This window comes from Aquarana catesbeiana, linkage group LG13 (assembly GCF_042186555.1).
Source record: "Aquarana catesbeiana isolate 2022-GZ linkage group LG13, ASM4218655v1, whole genome shotgun sequence".
Taxonomy (NCBI): Eukaryota; Metazoa; Chordata; class Amphibia; order Anura; family Ranidae; genus Aquarana; species Aquarana catesbeiana.
Window position 1 is genome coordinate 59,612,343 of NC_133336.1, and position 13,692 is coordinate 59,626,034.

Consider the following 13,692-nt stretch of genomic DNA (forward strand, 5'->3'; position numbering starts at 1 on the left):
CAGTGCTTGGTTTTCGGGGCCCCGTACGCGGCTAGGCTCCCAAAAAGTCCCACACATGTGGTATCCCCATACTCAGGAGAAGCAGCTAAATGTATTTTGGGGTGCAATTCCACATATGCCCATGGCCTGTGTGAGCAATATATCATTTAGTGACAACTTTGTGCAAAAAAAAAAAAAAAAAAAAAAAATTTGTCACTTTCCCGCAACTTGTGTCAAAATATAAAACATTCCATGGACTCAACATGCCTCAAAGCAAATAGCTTGGGGTGTCTACTTTCCAAAATGGGGTCATTTGGGGGGGTTTTATGTCATCTGGGCATTTTATGGCCTTCAAAACTGTGATAGGTAGTGAGGAGTAAAATCAAAAATGTACGCCCTTAGAAATCCTGAAGGCAGTGATTGGTTTTCGGGGCCCCGTACGCGGCTAGGCTCCCAAAAAGTCCCACACATGTGGTATCCCCATACTCAGGAGAAGCAGCTAAATGTATTTTGGGGTGCAATTCCACATATGCCCATGGCCTGTGTGAGCAATATATCATTTAGTGACAACTTTTTGTAATTTTTTTTTTTTTTTTTTTTTTTTGTCATTGTTCAATCACTTGGGACAAAAAAAATGAATATTCAATGGGCTCAACATGCCTCTCAGCAAATTCCTTGGGGTGTCTACTTTCCAAAATGGGGTCATTTGTGGGGGTTTTGTACTGCCCTGCCATTTTAGCACCTCAAGAAACGACATAGGCAGTCATAAATTAAAGGCTGTGTAAATTCCAGAAAATGTACCCTAGTTTGTAGACGCTATAACTTTTGCGCAAACCAATAAATATACACTTATTGACATTTTTTTTACCAAAGACATGTGGCCGAATACATTTTGGCCTAAATGTATGACTAAAATTGAGTTTATTGGATTTTTTTTAGAACAAAAAGTAGAAAATATCATTTTTTTTCAAAATTTTCGGTCTTTTTCCGTGTATAGCGCAAAAAATAAAAACGGCAGAGGTGATCAAATACTATCAAAAGAAAGCTCTATTTGTGGGAAGAAAAGGACGCAAATTTCGTTTGGGTACAGCATTGCATGACCGCGCAATTAGCAGTTAAAGCGACGCAGTGCCGAATTGTAAAAAGTGCTCTGGTCAGGAAGGGGGTAAAACCTTCCGGGGCTGAAGTGGTTAATGGATCAAAAACGTTAAAAAACATTGGTGAATGACGTTTTTGAGCGTTTATCAGCGTTAGAGTGTTTTTACAGCTGAAAAACGTCTCTCAGAACCCACTGGTCCTGGGTTTTTTTTACAGCTTAAAAACGCCTATGCCATTTGCAGCTCAAAAACGCCTAGGTGGGCATGAAGCCATAGACTAACATAGACAGGCCTTTTTAAGCTGCAAAAAACGCTTAAAAAAGCGGCTGTAAAAACATCCGTGTGCATGAGGCCTTATCCCAAAATGAAAAAAAAACTGTTGCTGGAACTGGTTAAAAAGTATCAACTGAAGTTTGGCTTAAATTTGTGTAGCATGTCTAAATCTGTTAGACCCCTTTCACACCAAGACGCTTCAAAAACGCCCTAAAACACCTTAGCGTTATTACCGCGTTTTTACTGCGTTTTAGGGGCGCTAGCGGTAAAATTAACGCAACGCTGCAGGCGTTTTTACAGCGTTTTTCAAGCGTTATTGAAGCGTGCGTTATTGATGCTATCTTTCTGCTTGCATGTTTATCCTTTGTGAGATCATGTAAAACAAGCAGTGTCTTGTAAAGTAACAAGCAATTTCAGTCCTGTTGTTGTAGATGCTCTCTTTTCTGCTTGCATGTTTACCTTTTTGTGAGATCATGTGACTTTTCTACAGCTCAGGGCGGATTATAGGCGCTATTCAGGTGTTTTTACAGCGTTTTCAATTCATTTCAATAGAGAGGGGCATTTTGAAGAGCTTTTTTTCAACGCCCAAAAGCTGCTCCAAAGATGCTGCTTGCAGGACTTTTCTCAATGCCCTGCCAGCGCAACGCCTCAGTGTGAAAGGGTCCATTGAGATGCATGGGGAGCGTTTTATGAGCGTTTTAATAGTGTTATTTTTAGCGCTAAAACGCTGCAAAAACACCTTGGTGTGAAAGGGGTCTTACACTAACTGACACTAATACTAATTTTAAAAAATGCTAAACAAAAATCTTACCTATAATATACTAAAACTGACCTTCGACCCTTACCTTTACCCTAAGGCCCCTTTCACACTGGGGCGGTGGGGGCGTCGGCGGTACAACAGCGCTATATTTAGCGCTGCTGTACCGTCGTTCTTGCAGCGGTATTCGGCCGCTAGCGGTGCGGTTTTAACCCCCCGCTGGCGGCCGAAAAAGGGTTAAAATCCCTCGTACAGCGCGGCTATAGCCGCGGCATTGCCGCGGTATAGCCGCGCTGTCCCATTGATTTCCATGGGCAGGAGCGGTGAAGGAGCGGTGAATACACCGCTCCTTCACCGCTCCAAAAAAGCAGTTTGCAGGACTTTTTTCACCGACTTTTTTCACCATCCTGCCTGCGCACCGCTTTTTAGCGCAATACCGCCTGCAAACCGCCCCAGTGTGAAAGGGGTCTTACACTAACCGTGGCACTGACCTTGATCCACCCTTGATCAAGCTATTTTTTCCATATTTTTTAGTTTTACTTTTTATTCATTTTTTTTACACACTTTTGTTTGTTTACACTGGGGTTGATTTACTAAAACAGGAGAGTGCAAAATCTGGTGCAGCTGTGCAATGGTAGCCAATCAGCTTCTAACTTCAACTTGTTCAATTAAGCTTTGACAAAAAAAAAAAAACCTGAAAGCTAATTAGTTTCTATGCAGAGCTGCACTAGATTTTGCACTTTCTAGTTTTAGTAAATCAATCTCAATATATCTTTCTCTCCATTGAGAAGAGAAAGGAAACCAATGGGCGGGCTGCACAGTCAAAGACCAAAGGCTGTTACAGCGATCAGGTGACTGGGAACCGGGGTCCTGGGTTCCAATCATTAGTACGGGACCTGGTGTACTTGGTAAGAGCCCTGTCTCTGTGCTAGGAGTGCGCTGGACAGCGTGCTCCAAGCACAAACAAAGGAGCGATAATGCTAACATGCACAGGATGATTAGGGTGTGCCCATGCACATCTGGCACACCCCGTGTACACACCTATGCTGCTACCCTGTTTTCCCGAAAATAAGACCTAGTGTGATTGTCGGTGATGGCTGCAATATAAACCCTACCCCCTAAATAAGCCCTAGTTAAAGTCCTTGTAGGTCTTGTTTTCAGGGTAGGGCTTATTTTCGGGGAAAGAGGGTAGGGCTTATTTGGGGGGTAGGGCTTATATTGCAGCCATCACCGACAATCACGCTAGGTCTTATTTTTGGGGAAACAGGGTATTATATCTAACACCCCCCCACGCTGACAATGCTGCTGTCCAAAAGTGTCTCTGTTGCTCCTTTATCCAGAGTGTAGGCACAGAGGCAAGAAAGCCTAAAAAAGAAAACTGGTGCAGCCACCACAGCCAATGACTAATAAGCTGCAATAAATTATATTTTTGGTTTTGGGTTTATTGCTGCTTTAACATTTTATTGTAATTTCAAAAGTTACCAAAATCATTTTAAATCTGCAGCATTTATTAAAAAAATACTTGGTGATCCTACAATGAAGGTCCTTGTTCAGACACTTTCAGGCACAAATGCTTTGTCCTGACTTCTGTATTGTCACCATGTCACACACCCTTCTGATGGAGACTCCAGGTGACTTCTTCAACACACATTTTGCAGGGATGGGCCACTGTTTCCATACAATTTATTTGTGGCAATTATCTTCATCTCCAGGTTTGGCAATCAAGCCAGATAAGTGACACACAACTATTCCATCTATTGAATAATCCCCATATTGTTTACATGAAAGGGAATGTGGTACAGAAAACATGTAAAGATGTGACAGTTGCATAAAAATATACTTCAAAGTTGTACTCTTTGTAGCTAAAGGCCTCGTTCACGTGGGGCATTTTAATCCGTGCCCCATGTGGGCCGTGTCTTACCGGCACAGGGATTCACAGGTGCCGGATGCATCCCCTCGCTGGTAGTCCCATTGTTGTATGTTGGGGGACACAGCAGCTTCACGGGCACAGCCACTGCTCCGAATGTGATATCAGTGCAGGTGCACAGTCCTGAACACAACCTGGGTGCGCTAGCATGAATGTCACATTGGGATCAGCTGCTGTGTCCCAAAAGACAGCAATGGGAGTGCCAACACAAGGATGCCCCGAAACCTGTGCATCGCCCTGCCAGTAATCTTGTTCATTCACAGGGCACAGATTTAAACGCCCCATGTGAACAATCTAAAAAAAAAAAAAGCAAAGCTGATCTCTGTGCAACTGCAAAAAATTATCTATAGAAGATAAACTGGAGGGTTACCTCATTAATCAGGTTTATAGCTAAATGGAGATCTGGGGAGTGTTGTGGGCAGTAGTAGGGGGAAGTACAGTGGAATCTCAAAAAGTCCCGTTGCCACCTTTTTATTAGAATATAAATATTGTGTTTGTACAGATAAAAGATTTATAGGCTAATTCATTGCTATAAAGCAAATGCTATTTTAAAAAAAAAAAAAGATACAGTATATATACAGTATACTGGGGATCTGACACTCCATAAAGTGTGTCGGATTCTGAAGATTCAGGTGGCTTTTCTCTGCATTACAACAAAGTTTTGTATTTTTTTTTCCTATCTTCTTTGGTTTAAATTTTTATTTTCGTATTCATTCATTGAGGGAAACAGGAAGTCTTTAACCTTATTATTACACAGGATTTATATAACGCCAACAGTTTGCGCAGTGCTTTACAATATAAAGGGAGACAATACAGCGACAATACAATTCAATAGAAGAGAAGGGCCCTGCTCCTGTGAGCTTACAATCTAACAGGGAGAGTCTGGTGGAACAAAAGGTAATTACTGTGAGGGATGAAATGATGGGAGTGATAGAAGATTCAGTTATTAGCCGAAGGCAGGATAGGCTTCCCTGAAGAGAGGGTGCGGAGAGGATGGTTTGGGTGATATTTGGAGACAAGATTGGTACTGTAGCTCGGGGCAGAGGAAATGGCTTTTTATGTTATTGCTAGTGTTTTGACTTTTATTTGTTGGGCAATGGGAAGCCAGTGGAGCGATTGGCTGAGAGAGGTGGTGGAAACTGAACAGTTGGTAAGGTGGATGAGTCTGGCAGCAGCAATCATGATAGAATGAAGAGGGGATGGCTTGTGAAGAGGTAGGACAATGAGGAGGGAGTTAAGGCGAGAAATAACAAAGGAGTGAATACGTTGCTTAGTGGTTTTAACAGTTAAAATGGGGCGTATTTTGGAGATGTTACGGAGGTGAAGTCCACAAGATTTGGACAGCAATTGGATTTGGGGCTGAAAAGACAGATCAGATTCCAGGATTACACCTAGCACCCTGACATGAGGGGAGGGACTGATGGTTGTATTATTGATCTTGATGGAGAATTCAGGGGAGGGGGCAAGGGCAGGAAGGAATATGAGCTCAGTTTTAGAAAGATTGAGTTTGAGGAAGTGGTGTGACATCCATGCTGATATGTCAGTTAGTAAGTTAGTAATGCGAGAGGAGACTGAAGACGTGAGGTGAGGACAGGAAAGATAGATTTGTGTGTTGTCAGCATAGAAGTGGTACTGATGACACACAAATCTAACCTTCAAGTTATACTGCTGCCTACAGGAGGATTGGACACCGATAAACAAAAAAAAGTAGGCCAGCCCAGAATAACCCCTCCTACTACCATCATGCCTCAGTTTATTTTTTTGTTTTTTTGCTATTATCCTAGTTGGATGGTTGTCTATTCTTCAGCTTTAATTTGTGAAAGACTAACCTATTTTTGGCTAGCACTTTTTTTTTTTACTCTTTATTTATTTTTTTCACTTTAATCAAGATTCTTTTTTGCCTCGCTGCTAGGGCTTTCCTCTTTAATTGCATCTATCCAGTGAGGCCATCGCCAGCTTGGCTTTTGGAATACTGTATTCTGACTCATCTGGGCACCTTTCAAATTCCCCATTTCCTGGTGGTTTTGCACCATGGAAGGGTTTAATGCTGTGGGACTAAGCTTGGACAGCTCTTATGTAAGAAGTGTTTGATGCTTGGAGGCACAACTTCTCTTAGGGTTAACTCTTGATACTTTTGTCAAGGATGCTAATGGTGGCAAGAACACCTATCTTACTCAGATGAAAAAAAAACCTGTCGAGTAGACTGCATAGTTTTTTTACCCTGTCTGACCGTTAGGCCTGGTTCAGATTGGTGCGATTACAGATGCAACTTGGGTTGCACAGAATCACATGACAGTGGAAATTCCTTTAATTTCAGCGGTGCCTGTTCACATCAATGCAATGCAACTGGGAAGAGTACGATTTTGTGCCCCATAGACTTCAGTGGAAACGCATCAAAATCACATCAATGCACTTTTGTGGTGTGATGCCGGTGTGTTTTTTTTCTCCCAACTTTTCTCCTCCTCCTCTATAAATCGCATCAAAACATGTAAAAATGCACCAAATCGTACTGCAGTTGCAGTCGATATTGGAAATCAGATGAATTCGCAGTTGCACTCGTGTGAACCAGGCCTTAAGAAACGTTTCTTTCATTTTACCACTCCTTCAACATCCTGTTTTAGAACCTCCAAACATTCACAGTCTGCCTGTAAAGTTTGGCACTCCAAGTCTGCCAAATCCTCAAATAAGCCACAACCACTTTGTGTGGGAGGATGTTTGTTAACCATTGGGGATGCTTAAACAGCTTGCGTCTCCAACACTTGGGTTCATGAAGACCACAAACTAGAATTTTTTTTGGTTTTTCACCTCTAACAGTGCTCAGATTAACAGATCTATAATGAGCCACCTCAGGTCTTCTGGTTCAAGGTGTCTTTGCCCCGACTCCTTTGGCAGAACAGTTTCAAGGATTTTACTGCAACCATTTCACCTGTGCTTTCGTGGCATCCCCATTGTGGGATATGCGGACAACCCCTTGTTAAGATAACAGTCAGTATGGGCTCTATTGGAAAACATGACTATGACTGTACAGATGTTACAGCTGGTGGATCTTGAACCTTCAGGACTGGTCGCTGGAACCAACTCCTTGTTTGCAGTATCTGAGTCTAGTCCTGGAAACAGCTGAGGCCAGAGTGCTTCTTACACAGGAGAAACTTTAGATTTTTTGATCTCAGATTCAAGCTGTACAGGAGTCGATCAATTCTCCTATTTTGCACAAGAGATGTTGGCCTGATGATAGCCTCCTTTGAGGCAGTCCTGTATGCCGAGTTTCACTCCAGACCTCCATAATGCACCATTCTCTCATTGTGGAATGTCAATCAGATTTCTGGACTGGTCTGTTTGGCATTGAGGACCAGACTGTCCCTGGCTTGGTGGCTCAGGAATCCCGCTCTGAAGTTGGGGAAGCCTTTCCTTACCACGTACTGGAGTATCCTCAAGATGAATGCCAGCCTGTCAGGCTGGATAGGCTGGGTAGGATTCCAGGGCATCCTGTCTGTGCAGGGCATTTGGTTGTCATCAGAATCTCATCACTCATCAGTCCACATGCTGAAACTTCAGGCAATTTGACTTTCTCTGCGGCATTGAACTATCCTACTGGAAGGTCATTTGATCTTGATTCAGTCAGAAATGGCAGTGGCCGTATATCAGCCATCAGACAGGAACCAGAAGTCTTGTTGTGGCAAGAAAGGTAGACCCGATCCCATCCTGGGCAGAACTTTGAGGTCAAGCCTTGTCCACCATGTACATCTTAAGCCTCAGGCAAACTTCCTCAGCCAGCAACACCTAGACCCAGGATGGGAAGCATGGTATACCCCGAACTGTAGAACTTGAGGACTGCTAGGTTTCTGTCTGCTCTGTACAAAGACACACTTAGGCAGTATAGCACGCTCCTGGCTGTTTTGTACAACTCTTGGCTGCATTAGGTTGTTAGGTAAAACACCCAACAGACACTTCAACGTGTATCGGGGTCAAGTGCTCACTCAGTTCCAGAATAGTGGAGTTACCTCACATCTGCTTTCTTGGCTCTGTCCAGACTCTGATCCAGGCTCTCTTTGGTAGGCCCCCAGCTAAACCTAGCTGGGACCTCAATGTCTCCAAAAGGAATCCACAAGCTTCTCTCACTCACTCTCACTCTCTCTCTCTCACACTCTCTCTCTCTCACACTCACTGTTACACTCTCTCTCCCTCTCCCCCCTGGGAGCAGAGCCCCCAGCACAGGGGTCTCTTCCTGAGGCTAAGGCTTGTCCCTATAATTCTGCCCCTCGGCTGCAGAGCCTCAAAACATTAATGGACTCTCCCTCCACCTACTGGGCGCGCCTCCCCGGGGATTGGCTGGAGATCCATAAATATTCAAGCTGCCTGCCCTCATTCCCACTATACTTTTAGAAATATGCAGAAGACAGGGTGGAGTAGCAAAACAGAAGCCAGTGAGACACAGAACAGCCCAAAACAATCAACCCCTGCTCCTTACAGAGGAGCTAATTAAATCTGCCTAGCAGCCTGCGCTAAACTAGAAGGGTGCTATACTGGTAAGAAAAATACGTAGGCCTTTTGAGAATTCTTGTTCTGAGCCTAAAACTTAAATATACTGAAGCCAGGCAACTAGCATTTTGGAAGGAGGCCAGAAATGTTGTCCTCCATATTTCTCTATTAATTTTAACAACAGTCATATTATTCACTGAAATTGGCATGGTCAGGTGAGGCTCAGGGACGTGGCCTTGGATTATATGCAGAGTTTGTTATCCAACGGGGATAGTGCTGCTTATAATAGGAGCAATTTCCAGCTACACAATGTACCTGACCTTCCACTAGTTCCAAAACAGAGCCTCTTCTACTATGTCAAGTGAGAGCAATGTGTCATCTTTACTTCCTTTCATCATGTAATGGGCTCTGTAAGCCCACCCCCACCCAAATACACAATGTAACATTTGGCAATAATCTGAGATTGTTCTACCTCATCTCCCTTTTCACTCAACAAGTTCTTTTATATTAAATTAATCTTTTGCAGGTAATAAGATTTTGTTGGTTTCTATAACTTGGAATCAGTAAAGAAGCTGTAAAATTTGTGCATGACAGAAGCCACAACTGTGTTTCGCTGTAAAAGCCATAAGAAGATAGAAAAGATTATATCTAGAAATGTGAAAACATTTTTTTATTTTTGGATCAATTTAAGTCAATCAATTCATTTAGTTATATTCGTTATGTTAGAATGATTCATTTTCGGAGCTTGTTTTGTATGTTTGTTCCGAATTGATTCGTATTTCTGGAAGTTATTTAGAACGATTCGGATTCATCCCTTATGTTTCCAGTGCATTGACTTGCTTGTGACTTCAATGCGACTTGTTAGTGACTTTGATGTTTTGCAACATATTATTGAATTTACAAAACCCTCTAACGTGGCAAACGAATGAAAGGAATGAATACAAATTAATTTGTTGTTTTCGGTCTAATTTCTTTCTGATTAGTTGAAATTCATTGTTATTGTGATTCAGAGATTTAGATACATTGGAATCTCAGAATAACAAACATTTTGTCTGAATTTCGTTTTGTAATGAAATGGATCACACATCTCATGTCTAGTTATATCACCAAAAAAATTCTTAATGGATATTAATGTATTTAACAACTATTTAATGCAGATAGAAGTCCCTGATAAATGTGTGCTTGTGGTGGCTTCCTTTCCACCATACTCCATTGCTTTTCATAATTGTGCTGGTCTCCTAAATCATTGTGCACTACTCAAGAAATTCAAGCAGTGTATGTTCCTTCGGCATCCTTTTGTTTCACAAAAGTTAATTGTTCAGTCAACTTTTGTCAAAGGAGACTGTTGAAATTTTTTTTGGCCAAACAGCTCCTGCATGCATTCAATCAGATGTAAGCTTTGTTTGAGTATTCTGACTGCTGGTGGAGTCAGCTTTCAGAATACAGTAGCCCGGCAGGGGAGATTCATCTATACATGCTATTAGACTGGATGGAGGAATCTGTTCTTTTGTTCATGCCACAGGTTGACCAGTTTTGGAGCAGATATAAAATTGAGATCAATCTAGAGCCTGGACTGGCTGAGTGACGTCAGGTGACAGCGGGCTTTAGCCCACTGTTCGCTAAAAAGGGGTCACAGGAGTGCAGAATGAACTGCACTCCCATGACCCACAGGAGAAGAAAAGCCAAAATAGCTTTGGCTATACTTCTCCTTTAACATGTGAAAATTTATATCAAATTTTATTGATTGAGTTTACATATACATTAAGTTGCAAAATTGCTATATGAGTCAAAAGGAGTCCTTCAGAAATTCAATAGGGTGACATTTTGTAAGCAACCTGGGAAGCTGATTTGCTAAGATTTTTACTTCAAACAAGCACACAATAAAGAAGTGGTCAGAGGTTGGTTTTAATCTGCCAGAATGCTATTTAAGGCTCTCACATATATTATATGTGGCTACGGTTTCAGTGTGGGAGTCCAGTGTGAGTACTGTTCAAATTTTTACCTGAAATCACCCCTGGACCGAACCCAAAATCGCACAGGACCCTTTTTAAAACCGCACCGCGGCTGCCCTGCACATCTGTGAACTGGTTTCATTAAAAGCCGGTCCGATTCACATGTTATATGAATTGGATGCATTTAAAAACATATCCGATTCGCATATATTTCGAACCGAGCCTTAAGCAGCAACAGAGACTACAAAGCTTTATGATAATCTTAATCTTGAGGTGCTACGCTCTTCAATTGATATGCTCAGTTTATTCATCAATGTAAAAATGCTGACGGTTAGTATAAGAGTGGCTCAACCAATTATTTTGCCATCCACCTTCTCCACTTTGTGTAGGTGACTGGTGCAGTTTATAATACATCATATTAGAGCTGCATGATTCTAGCTAAAATGAGAATCACAATTTTTTTGCTTAGAATAAAGATCACAATTCTTGCGACGTAACATTATCCTTCACATTATACAAAAAAATTGGGCTAACTTTTCCCCAAAAATTGTGTTTGAAAGACTGCTGGTCAAATACAGTGTGACATAAAATATTGCAACAACTGCCATTTTATTCTCTGGGCTCTCTGCTAAAAAAATATATATAATGTTTGGAGGTTCTAAGTAATTTTCTAGCAAAAAATACAGATTTTAACTTGTAAGCAACAAGTGTCAGAAAAAGGTTTAAGCCTCATTCACACGAGGCAGACTCCGCTTCCACGGAGCCCGCCTCGGTCTGCCGGCTCAGCGGGACATCTCTCCGTTGAGCGGGGAGGGGCTTGTCAGGCACCGCTGCTGCTTATGGAGGGATCGGATGAAAACGGATAGCATGTCCGTTTTCATCAGATCTCACCCGATCCGCCAGCGACGGATCCAGACGTAGGGCCGTCTGCTTTTTACGGATCAGACGGGGTCGGATGTCAGCAGACATGTCTCCGCTGACATCCGTCGCTCCATAGGCTAACATGGAGCGCCCGTTCAGGTCTGCCGTCAAAACTGACAGGCGGACCTGAACGGTCTGATCGTGTGAAAGGGGCTTCAGTCTTTAAGTGGCTAAACAGACCGAAGATCATTCCTTTGATCTAAAAGAACTAAAAGATACTTTGTTTATAGTTATCTCCCAGTGCTGACAATGTTGATAAACATTTGCCAGCTATTTTTTTTATTTTTTTGACAGCTCTGACTGAGTAGAGAACATCTCTGCACTTACATGAATGAATCTTGTAAATGCCACATAGAGGTCGTGAGGGGGGTTGAATCGAGATTGCGATTTTTTTAACCATTAATTGTGCAGCTCTACATCACGTACAGTATGATGACTGTATACAATTCTGCCCTCTTTAGGTATCTGATCTGAAGCATAAATTGTCTGCCAAGGACGTCTTCCTGAAAGAACTTAAAGAAGAATTAGAAGGCTTCAAGGAGAAGAATGCTCTTCAGGCTTCTAAGATCAAATCCCTAAAAGACCACATAAAGGAACTCAGTTATGCGACCAGCGGGAAGGCTGAAGCAAATGCTGAGATATATACTTTGAGGAAAGAGAATAAGGAGCTAAATGAAAGGAAAACAGAACTGGAGAATAGAGTAAGGTGGGTAGAACATTAACAGACAAATGCATCCAAAATCAGATCCTTTTGTTGTCAGTAGGTTCATTAGGTACTCTGTTCTTATATGTCTTAAGAACAAACGTGGCAAGGCTTCCTCGAGAAAAGTTCTTAGTACTTACAAATGTGCAGGGGCCAAGATGAAACCAAGTATGAGAGTCTCGGTTTTCCTGCTGCATTCTCTTTAGTTGAAAACAAATATGAGAATGAAATCTTCTATACAAACTACAGAAGGTGCAAGGGGCTTGGATGTCTGATATGGAAATTCCCCATCTCACTTCTTTGTCTCTGTTTGAACTGAGTCATTAGTTTTCAGATCTTTTGGTGAAAGGCTCCTAGGCCATAGGAGAAGGACATTAAAAATGCCATCCAAAAATACTTTGCAAAGTCACAGTTTTCACTACTCATTATACTGCCTTTCCCTCTTATGCTATACAGAAATAAGCTGATATATGGTATCAAATAGAAATCCTCTTATGCCGCGTACACACGACCGGACTTTCTGTCAGAGTAGACTCTGACGGTCTTTCCGACGGAGTTCCGCTGGAACGGACTTGCCTACACAAGATCACACCAAAGTCTGTTCATTTAGAACGCGATGACGTGCAACGGGACTAGAAGAGAGTTCAATAGCCAGTAGCCAATAGCTGCCCTTGCATCATTTTTGGTCTGTCAGACTAGCATACAGGCGAACATTTTTCCCGATAGGAATTGAGTCCGTCGGAAAGATTTGAAACATGTTCTATATCTAGGTCCATCAGAATTTTAGAAAGAAAAAGTCAGATGAAGCCCGCACACGATCAGAATGTCGGACGGAATGATTCCGTCGGACCTTTTCTGCCGGAAAGTCCGGTCGTGTGTACGCGGCATTAGAAACAAAACTGGGTCTAAACTGATAATTAAAAAAAAATATTTGACCTTGAACACTCAGTATTATAATTTCTTAAATTGAAGACCTGACATAAAGCTGAATTAGATTTAAAACAAACACTAGTTAATGCATTTATGTAATTGCAAAAAAAAAAAAATTGAATGCAAGTTTAAAGCCTAAGTTTACTTAAATTTTTTTTAAAAAAATCAGCGCAAGGTATATTACTTACTGTCAGTGAGATGTGTCCCTTGTGGTGCTGTGCCCTTTTTTTGCCTAAATCTTTCTCCTCCAATGTAATCCGTAATCTTCTTGTGCAGCAGGCTTAATAGAACTAAGGGGCTGTGACAGGCTCTGATCAAGAGTGCCTGACTATGCCTGCCCTTTCTGCCTAGCTACTCCATTTATAAAAGCCATGCTATAGCTTCCATGAATGAAACAGGATCTATGAATGGAGGATGGCCTTATGATTGATAGCCCCCCCCCCACCCCCATTCAAAGATCCTGTTTCATTCATAAAATCTGTTGTAACAGATTGTATGAATGGAGAAGCTGGGCGTAAAGAGCTAGCATAGCCTGGTACTCTTGATTTATGTGTGCCTGTTAGTTCTATTAATCCAGACACAACTGAAGATTATGGCGGCGGGGGGGTGGGAGACATTGGAGGAGGAAGCAGCAATAGGACACATCTTACTACAAGTAAGTCATGTTTCTTGTG

General features: G+C 42.0%; 1 protein-coding gene across 1 annotated transcript in view; it reads left to right on the forward strand.

The window, feature by feature from the left end:
• The window catches only part of LOC141117474 (coiled-coil domain-containing protein 170-like), a 103,818-nt gene that overhangs the window by 32,065 nt on the left and 58,061 nt on the right, over nucleotides 1–13,692 (forward strand). Inside the window, exon 5 of the mRNA XM_073610362.1 lies at nucleotides 11,847–12,091. Coding sequence (XP_073466463.1) covers nucleotides 11,847–12,091 — 245 coding nt within the window. The remainder of the gene's footprint in view (nucleotides 1–11,846; nucleotides 12,092–13,692) is intronic.